At 42.3% G+C, this 10,411-nt stretch overlaps 1 protein-coding gene across 2 annotated transcripts in view; it reads left to right on the top strand.

Moving 5' to 3' along the window:
- Nucleotides 1-696: 696 nt before the first annotated feature.
- flt1 (fms related receptor tyrosine kinase 1) overlaps nt 697-10,411 on the top strand; it is a 35,284-nt gene continuing 25,569 nt past the window's right edge. The window contains exons 1-4 of one of the 2 annotated variants that reach the window (XM_042398736.1): nt 697-1,167; nt 3,919-4,015; nt 4,649-4,854; nt 7,783-7,907. In XM_042398736.1, coding sequence (XP_042254670.1) covers nt 1,113-1,167; nt 3,919-4,015; nt 4,649-4,854; nt 7,783-7,907 — 483 coding nt within the window. In that variant the 5' untranslated portion in view covers nt 697-1,112. The remainder of the gene's footprint in view (nt 1,168-3,918; nt 4,016-4,648; nt 4,855-7,782; nt 7,908-10,411) is intronic. The other variant, XM_042398737.1, reaches the window with a different exon arrangement.

The raw sequence follows: 10,411 nt of genomic DNA, 5'->3' as shown, positions 1-10,411 counted from the left end.
CACAACAAAATTGTACTCATTGCTATATGTTTATTATCACATTTATATTATTTCTTATTATTATGTCTAACAGTGGCATTTGTCTTTTTCTTTTTTCTTTTTTTCTTTTTTTAACCTTTTTCTTAACTTAAAGTTTTGGCTGTGAGGTTGCAAATGTTTTTGCGCTTTTGTCTTAAGGAGTATGACACATCTGTACAGAACAGTAATTTGCAGTCTGGGTATCAACCCGTTTATTTCATCTGATTATATAAAGCAGGATTTATTAAGCAAAGGTTCACATATGAACGCAGATATCGTCACATTATGGTGAGATCAGTATTATTCTAGTTGTGGAATTTGTGACATACTCTACCAATCAGCCCAGCTTGTTTATTTGTTCTATGGTGAAACATCAGCAAAATGACACGAGATACCCGACGTTCAAGTCGTTGCGTACGTGAAAACACCACCCGACCGTGCACCGGCTAACCCTAACCCGATGCCTACGTGCTGCTAATCCCGTGTACCAACCCGGAGTACATAAAATTTATGCACAGAGCGGACATGTGCGCATCCTCTCAGATAGTCGGTGATGCAATTCCTGCTACTTCTGAAAATTTGATAGCCTAAGTTGATTGTTATTGGTTGGTTAAAGGCATTTTCATTCATAATATAATATATTATTAAAAGTTATTCAAGAAAAAGAACTCGATTATTTTTAATCAACGCCTCACTGGTCGATAGCTTGACCACTGGGGACAGCTTAAAGGGGACAGCTAAAAGGGGACTGCTGTTACGCGCCTTGGGTGTGTCAATGGACGTCACGGAAGCCCTCTATCCGGTGGCTGCACTGTGGGAACTGTATAAATCCGCGCCACTATCCAAAACGATGGGAAAAAGTTGCACTGGAGTTCAAGCGTGGTGTTCTGTTGCGTGATCTCCCGCAGCTATCCTCAGGAAACCAACCATCTGCGTTCACTGGCCATCAGCGCTGAGCGCCACAGCCAAGAGCGCTGCGCTTTGTGTGTGTGTGTGTAGTCTAACCCTGGAGGGGAGAAAACAACAGCAGGAATAAAACTTGTGTCACACTTTATCTTTGAAACGCGCTCATTGCACCGGAGTCCGCAAACATCATGAAAACTATTCTCATCTGCCTGCTTTGTGGATTGTATGGTGTTCTTGCGAAAGGTGAGTAACAGGTTCACTTTTGTTGATGCCGTACCGCTGCGGGGTGCTCAGAGCACCTGCTGTAAAGAGTTGGGCTCCTGCTCGTATATTTAATATCTTATTTGGTTATTCAAAGTTCTTATTGAGTTATTTAGGCTACTACACAGCGCAACATTTGCGATGTGAACTAAAGAAGAGACGAGACTAGAAGTTGCAACCTAGAAAAATCCATTTTACGCACGAGTTTTATTGTGGATATTATTTCCCATAAACTAGATGGTTCTGCAGGGTCATAAGGCGTCCTAGTGCTTTTCTAAAAGAGAGTATTCTCCACCACTAAGGCAGGTCATTCACTCTTTTCTCTGCAAGAAAACAAAAGATACATAAATCTGCCTCTCGCCTTTGTGACACGCTGTGGTTCCGCTGCTCTTTTAACGGCCAATTAAGTCACCGGTGCGAACGTGTGTGTGTGAGACTGTTCAGTTTGTAAACCTCTATTAACACCGACTGCAGTGAGGGAGATAAGCGCTATCCTGCGGGACACTTGTTTGGATTATGCGGACCTCTGTGGCCCGGCTCCTTGTGCGCTTGGCCCCGGTTGAATGGACACACGCAGGGCGTTGTTTCCTGAGACTGATGAGTTTGTCAAATGGAAGTTCTGATATAAATGAACGAAAGGTCATGACCAGCTGAGGGAAAATACCCAGTGAGCAGGAACCGAGGTTAATTTGTGCTTATTGCTAAAACAGTCGGCAGGTTGTTTTTATGCGCTTCGCTGATCTCTCTCTATTGAAGTTCAGATCTTCACATACCGTACATACAGTGTCTTAATACAGATGAGCTATAAAAATGCTATCATTATATCAGTTGACACAGTCTATCTCTTAATAAACGTTTACTCAACTCTAATATTTCTAACATGCATTTTGTACCTATGTTTAATATTTCTAACATGCATTTTGTACCTATGTTTAATATTTCTAACATGCATTTTGTACCTATGTTTAATATTTCTAACATGCATTTTGTACCTATGTTTTGGACTTTTTTGTATGAAACTCGAAGCATTTGGTATTTAATACTTGTTTTAAATATTTTAAATCAATAGTTTTTATGTTATGTTATGTTATTTATGTCTGTTTTTTAAGTAAACTACACAAATTATCACAAACTATCTCCTGCTTAGCGAAATCGGCAACTAAGACACAACTAGAAACTTGCTTATTAGTCAAGATTTTAGGGAATTTTGAATTTCTATGTACATTTTATATATGTCATCCTACATTCATATACATTTCACAAACATTCATTTTCCATGAGTATAATTAGAATGAAATTTTAGGTTAAATAACGATGATAGTAACAGAAAACCTTGGATTTTTTTTTCAGAAAACACATTTAATTGAAAATCATCAAAAAATGACATAAAACATAAATGACATCATTCAGTGACATGTTATTGATAATTACCACTTTTTGTGGCTCATGTGTTGACTGATCACAACAGAATGCAGAAAGTTGAGAATCGTGGATTCTCTGGAAATGATTTTAGAGGCTTTGGGGACGAGATGGAGGGATATGAATCAGTGCAAAAAGACCTTGAGGTGCATGATTATCTTGTATTGAGTATCACTTTTGTATGTGAGTAATAAATCAGTTTCTTCCAACATTCCTGATGTGTCAGCGGGGAAGATTTTCCCAGTGTAAAACCATAAACTTTATCTTTTACTTTGTTGAAGTGGACGAGAACTGCACTTAATTATTAGGAAAGTGAGACTTTTAGACACTTTGCAGCTTGTTGAAGAACTTCCAAAATGCCTCTGAGGAGATTTCTAACTTCCCCTCTTTCTTCTTTTACTCTTCCGTGTGTGTGTGTGTGTGTGTGTGTGTGTGTGTGTGTGTGTGTGTGTGTGTGTGCGTGCGTGTGCGCGTGCGCTTGTTTCTTGCCTACTCACACACTGTGAAATCCAAGGAAACTGTATAGGAAGTGCTAGCAGTGTGAGTAATGCTAGATCTGCTCAATGGGGCATCCACTGGGAACAATGATGCTGACAATGAGTGGTAATAATGGACTTTAGTGATAAACTCACTCGCTGTCGTACAAGTGATTTAACTTCTCACACAGCAGTAACGTAACTGTGTTCTGGAGAGTATTTGGAGCCGTGTGTTATACACTCTATAAGGAGCAGTCACATTGAAGGACGGACTTCCCTGAATGATGTTTCCGCTGTTGTTTGGAGGAAGGAAGGGCGGACAGACAGCAGTCTTTATCTCTCATTAATAAACCTCAGCGATGGAGTGGAGAAATGTCTTTATTTGATAAACAAGAGGGACACTGCTTACGCATTTCCACACGAGTTGTCAAGTGGCCTGAGCGAGGAGATGTGAGAAGGGTCACAGATACTTTGTCCTGGATGGGGGACGTGCTGTGGAACTGGGAACTGGGACCAGCAGGGACCAGCAGTCAGTTAAGAGTTTAGTCTGGTGTGACAGAGCTTACAGGAACTGTCCCAACTATTTATTGGTTGTAAAGTGTTTTGTCTTGCAGGATTTCCTTTAAAAATGGTCCCATTTCAGCAAGTGTACACCCTCCTCAAGACTCTTTACATGCTGACCTTGACCTCTGACCTCACTGCAGAGCACCAATTAATAAAAGAGTTCATATGTGGATCAAGAAAAGCCATCAGACAACTAATCCCATCACTTGCAGTTAATCAGTGATGAGATGTTGCCTCTACACCTGTATTCTCATCCTTTGTCCTACCTCTGCAGATAAAGAGCCAAAGGGGAAGTACAGCGTGCCTATACTGGATGTGAAAACCAGGCAGCTGGTCCTGGATGCCAACCAGACACTACTGCTCAACTGCAGGTGAGTTTCAGGTAGATAGATCTGAGACAGAAAACCCTAATTTGGAACTGAGGTGGGATGAAGACGCACCATGGTTCACAACTTTAAATCACACTTTGGATGAAATTAAATCATTCATTGGGACACTGAGTTGTTGCAGAAACAAGTTGCAGACTTTTTTTCTGTAGAGAATGTCATTGTTTTGAGGTTAAACTCAGTACAGTTGAAGGTCTCTGGGAGGAAGAATCTCATTTTAAGATGCTTCCACATCAGAGAAGACGTCTTCAAAAGGCCAATTATTTTATTGTTCTTTTTTAATGACAGAACAATGCAGTAAAGTTTCATCAAAACCAGACCAGCAGTGTCTGCAAATCTGAGTTTTCTTTCTCATTTTCCAAAAGGAGAAACCAAAACATAAAGAATGTGACTTTAAAAGATCTTTGTAATGTCAAAAAAAAAATCGAAAAACCTCTTTATACCATCCTTTTGTCAGGCCAGACAGAGAAATTTAAATCTCTGGAAACATATTTTAATGAGGCTTTATTCCATCGTTCCCTCACCTGCACATATTAAAACAATCATTAGCTGAAAGGTGTTTTGACATTCAAGTGTATTCGAAGTGCAAACTTTCACAACTCTGCACCTGTTGACCAGGGGTCGCTGGGAGCTGACGTGGGCGTTCCCAGCAGGCTTGGACAGAGATCAGGTGCAAATGCAGGAATCTCGCTGTGGGAGGACAAACCAGCATTACTGCAGCCATGTGACAATCAGACGTGCACAGACCCTGCACACTGGCCAGTTCCGCTGCCGTTACCGACACCGAATCCGAAAACAGGCCTCTGTTTATGTATATATCACAGGTAAGACACTGGTCGAAGAGCATCACCCAGATCATTTCTTTATTCCGACTGTGTTTCTTTCTCTCTAGCTGTCCTGCACACTCTCTCACATTCATAGAGAAACCCCTCACTCCTTCAACCCCTGCATGCTTATTGTTTATATCCCCAGGTTAAACAGGATGTGGTGGGTGCTAAATACAGACCAATGCCAGAGAGCCAATTATATCTAAACACAGTTTGTCCCAACAACACATCCTTCTTGATGACTCTGGCACAGTTTCACCCCCCGCCTCTCCTGCCTCTCTTTTCTCAGCCCGTGTCTACCTCCCTGTCGTCTATATATAAATCCTTTTTTACTTTCGTTTACGTGCTACCTCGAGGCCAGGAATAGCCCAGCTGCTGAAAGGCTCAGGCCTGGGCAGAGTTTCCCAGGGCATCAGCCTTATCTGCTTTGCTCAGCCTTGCTTGAAGCATCCTGTGCTCGGGGAAGGAGGGGAAGGGCTTGAAGGGGGTGTGCTGGGAGGGGATGTCGCTGTGTCTCTACAAGGTAGCGGCGGGGAGGTGTGTGTGTGTGTGTGTGTGTGTGTGTGTGTGTGTGTGTGTGTAGGTGTAGCTGTGAAGGATAAGATGAAGGCCAGTGGCTCAGTAGTATCCAGGGGCAAAGGAGGCACGATGTCTGCCCGGGGCAGCTCCTCCCTGTCCTGGTTGAGGGGGGGGGGGTGTCGCTATCTAAGCACGGAGCTGGGCTGGAGGCCAGGGTCACAGGGCATGCTACTGTTTGGCCAACAGGACCCTCGGGGGCCATCAATCGTTCAGGTCGCCATGTCCATTAAGCATCAGACTTGGCCTGCAGCTCTGCTCAGACGATGCCTCCTCCCCGAGCCCTCTATATGAAATCAAAGCAAGAGAAGGAAACCCTCAGTCCGCTAGTCCTTGGGGTACTTTTGTTCGAATGTTCAGAGATTTGCTTTCCTTGAATAACACCCTACAGTAACAAACAATACACTGAGCAACACCCACACCTTTCAATGGCACAGAAATATTACAGTAGTCAAGCAGGGAGGAGAAAGCTCAGAGAGGCCGTTTGATTGCCTCTAAACAATCTGAGTGTTTATTGTTGACTTGAAGTCATTTGCTCAATGGGTATTCAATGAATGGGTGTGTGTATGTTTAGGAGTGTGTGTATGTTTGTTTTTGTTTGTTGTTGCGATTGATACTTGCAATTGTGTTTGTTTGTGTGTTTGTGGAGCAGCAGGTGATTGTTTTCTTGGTTTCCTATGTGCACATGAATTGAAAGGCTCAGTTTGCTCAAAATTACAAAAAAGGATTATTTTCTCTCTTAAAGCAAGGGTTCACAATTTTTCTGTCTGTCATAAAGCAACAATCAGGTGCCCAAATTAACATTGACATATGTTTTTCTTGCTGTAATCATTCCTCCTGTTCATACTGGCCATTAAGAGATTATAATGCACTTTCAGTGTAAGTGATGGGGGATAAGATCCACAGTCCTTCTTCCATGCAAAAATGTATTTAAGTTTATTTGAAGCTAATATGAAGCTTCAGTCATCCAAATTAGTCAAATCAAGTCAATATATTTTAAAGTCTTTTTAGTGCCAAAGTCCCTCTTTTGTTCTTCCACCATCACCACCATTGTCAGTTGAGACAAAGAAGGTTGGGGTTTTTTGTTTTTTTTTACTAAAAAGACTTTAAAAACACCTTTAAATACATTTTTTGTCCCCCATCGCTTACATTTTAAGCATATTTGGAGGGGATCTTCTAATGGTCGGTATGAAGAGGAGGGAATGATTACAGCAAGCAAAACCTGTTTCAATGTTTCAATGTTCATTCGGGCACCTGACTTTTGCTACTTGAATAATTGTGAACCTATCCTTAAACTCTTGTATCTTGCCATGCAAATAGTTTTGGGGCTTATTTGACCATAGATTTGGAGATTACCCCACTACATGAAGTCAAGTCAATTAATTAATTTATTTTGTCCAAAATCATGCATCACAAATTACCCTTAAAGGGCTTTACAATCTGTCCTCAGACTGGTCCCGATATCTCCCAAAAAAACCTTTAACACACAAAACAAAAAGAAGAAACCTGAAGAAGAGCAACAGAGGAGGATGCAGTAGATGTCTTATGTACTGCACAAAGTAGCCAAAATCCACTATGGAGAAACTGCATGACAATATTAGGGGTCCATATTAAAACATATTGAATATAAATCTGGGAAGATGTCAAGTAACTTCCAGGTGCTGCCAAATTGGTAGGACCTGGAAAGAAGACAGATTAAAAACAAGAGGCAAATTGAATTTCATTTGCTGTGCTCACAGCATTAAAAAGTTCAACTATTTAACAGATGCTCCTCTTTTCAAAAATTGTCCCTGTGAAAAGCTTCATCAGAACTACTTTCTACCAAAGAATCAGTTTAAATGTCAATTTTCAATGCTTTGAACATCACAAACATAATTCCACTAACCTCCAGTGTACTGGGGTGGAGGCAGAAATCTCAGAAATATTAGTCGATCGACAGATTTTGATAATCGGTTAATAATTTCAGTCATTTTTCAAGCTTCTTAAATGTGAGGATTTGCTGATAGTCTCTTTTTATACGACTCTAAAATGAATATCTAGTTTTTAAGCTGTTGTTTGGACAAAACAGAGTGATCTGCAGTTCTACTAGTAGCCTTAGAGACAAATATCTTAAAATCCAGACAAGTGTCACTGAAACTATCCGTGTGGCTCGATACAACTAGAGGTGAGAAACTATATTTTTTGTCATTTGAGTGATCCGACCCTTTAAACTTGACACATGCTTGTATATTCTCATTGTTTTCATATGATATTGGTGTGTAAGAAACAAAAACTCTTTGCTTCTGCATTTATTTTACATGCTTGTTATCTGTACCATATGCGTCCCTGACCGCAGTGTTTGGGTTTCAGACAGCCAGCAGCCATTTGTGGAACATCCGGCTATGAGCCCAGATGTGTTGTACATGAAGGAGAAGCAGCCACTGGTCATCCCCTGCAGGGTCACCCACCCTAACATCACCACCACGCTGGTCAAGGTCAGTGCAGAAAAAAAGAAATGATCTGTCAAGCATGCTGACACCTTGGATGTGTTTTCTACATGTAGCGAGTGTATCTACACACTTAACGTTACACTCACATTCTCTGCACATCATCACTTGCCCCAGTCAGTTTTTTCCATCAGGGCTCACATATGCGCACAATGCACCGTCCCGTTGTTTCTCCTTCTCCGGATCATTCGCAACATTGTTCTTATCTTGGCAGCCATTACTCTGTGGCGAGTGTGTCCGTTTGTTTGTGTCCGTCTGCGGATATGTGTGAAAGTGTGTGCGGATGTGTTTGTGAGTGTTGGTGCTTGAGTGCTGAGTGAGGGGGAGAGCAGACAGTCTTACTAAGTGCAAAGACGAGCGTTTGGAGTGCTCGCTGTCTGCATGTGTTCATGTTGATGTATCAGTTTGCTGGTCTGCAGATTAAACAAAACTGTCTGTCTGCTCGCATCTTCAAGAAAACCAAAGATGCCTCTCTTTTTTACGGGCTTTTTCCAATCAAGCGGCGCCCACGTCATCCTGTTGGCTTTTTTTTTTTTTCTTTCTTACCCCTGGAGACAGGACATGGGGTCTGGAGTGCCCCGTTGGCTCCCGGCCAGCACCACTTCCCACATCTCACCCTCCACCTCTTGTAGTAGCAACCCTGGCTGCCAACTTCCCCCCTGATGCTTTAAACAGCTGGCTTGCCTGGAGGAGGAAGCAGAAGCAGCTACTGTTGGCCTCAGCAGATCAAAGTGCAGTCCAATCTCTTTAATCAGGAGTGCTGATCATTAATATAGTGGTTTGTGCGTCATTGTAGGAAGCTTTTTGTGAATAACTACAGTACAGTATTTGTCATACAGTAGGCTCTGGTGAATAATGCCTACGTTTGTTTTTTGTATGCATGAAAACAATTAAGAAAAAAATGAATTAAAGGAACACTCTAGCAATTTAATACTACACTTTCATAATGTTGGGGTACTTGTGAGAGACAGATTTTAAAAAGAATAGTCAAAATCAGAAGCAGAGGCTGAGATATCTTTACTTTTAGTTTCTATATGGGTCAAGCTCTAGAAAATCTTAGATCCTACACTTCCCATAATGCAACTCAAGAGCATCTTTTGCCAGACCCTCTCTGTCTGGTAAATGCTCAAGTCTTGCCCCTACTTTATAACGCATGTTTCCTTTTTTTAAAATGTAGTCCCCAAGCCTAGATGACTCTATTTAACTCACATGAGTAATTTTCTTCAACTTAAACTTCAAAGCTCCTTGACTTAATTTAATTGACTTAAAAAAATCAAGAGGAAAGCTGTAACAAAAGAAAATGTCTAGGATCCAGGAAGTGCAAAAACATTTGGACAAGCCAGACCTTGTTTGTCACATCCTAGTATTTCTCCAAACTTTGAATCAGATCCTAAAACAGACATGGCTACACACACACACATGTTTTTGTCCTGCTTCCATCTCCTCAAAAAATGCCTGGAACCACTAAGGTAATTATTCTTAAAATAGCTTTCCTCCTCTTCCTTCATCTCCCGCTCGCTCCTCTCACCCCTCTCGACCTCCGCTGGCCAGCTTAAACCAGGAATCTTCTCAATGTCACTGGCCTCTGGAGTGTTTTTTTCCTGGAAGGATTTTGCACTTTGCCTGGATCTTTAATGCGACCATTCTCAGCGGGAACAATACCAAGGAGGCCTGACTCTCTCGCTTCTAGCCGTGAAAGTGACCGAGAGGTCCCGGAGGTCCGGGACGTCGGGGTTGACCTGGGGTTCCAGTCCAAATGTCTATATCCTGTAGTAACAGGATGCAAGGAGATGGACTGGAGTCACGTTTCTCATATCCTGACTCCTCTGGCTCTTTTCACTCCTCCTCTTGTCTCCACCTCTACCACCGCCTCCCCACCTTCGCCTTGCCTCCATGTTTGGTTGGTGGATGAGGGTAAGAGGGGCAGAAAGGGCACTAAGGGCACTTAGATGGGGCGCCAGTGAGTTTTGTAGGTGGGGAGAGTGAGAGGCTACTTTACAGGACCGAGAGGGACAGAGGAGGAGCTTAGCGGCGTCTGAAAGGGTCACCTCACTCTGAGAGGGGGGATATCAGCCAGTTCACACTGGGGGTGCAGGAGGGGGGATGTGTGTATGTGTGTGTGGTGGTGGTGGTGGCGGTGGGGGGGGTGGTCCACCTGTTCCCTTGAGAGAGGGTGGGAGGCTTCCACTGTGTCACAGAAACTCTAGTAAACATTTCCTTGAGCCTGCCTCGAAGAAAACAACAAGGTTACACAGTTACACAAGAGTCCATGTCAAGGTAGCCAAGAAGCCAGATTACAAAACGAACCCTGTGAGAATACAGACAGCTTCATGTGAAGATTTTTTTTTTGACTCATCTGACTCTCTATTGTTGGCATCAGCTGGAGATTTTTGTGTGACCAAAAATAATCCACTGATCCCAAAAAGGACTTGTGACCAAGATAGATCTGTTTCTTAAAAGCAAACAAAGGAGCTGCCAAAAAAGTTTGATTT

Source organism: Thunnus maccoyii, chromosome 21, assembly GCF_910596095.1.
Source record: "Thunnus maccoyii chromosome 21, fThuMac1.1, whole genome shotgun sequence".
Taxonomy (NCBI): Eukaryota; Metazoa; Chordata; class Actinopteri; order Scombriformes; family Scombridae; genus Thunnus; species Thunnus maccoyii.
This window is presented reverse-complemented; position numbering and strand designations above follow the sequence as displayed.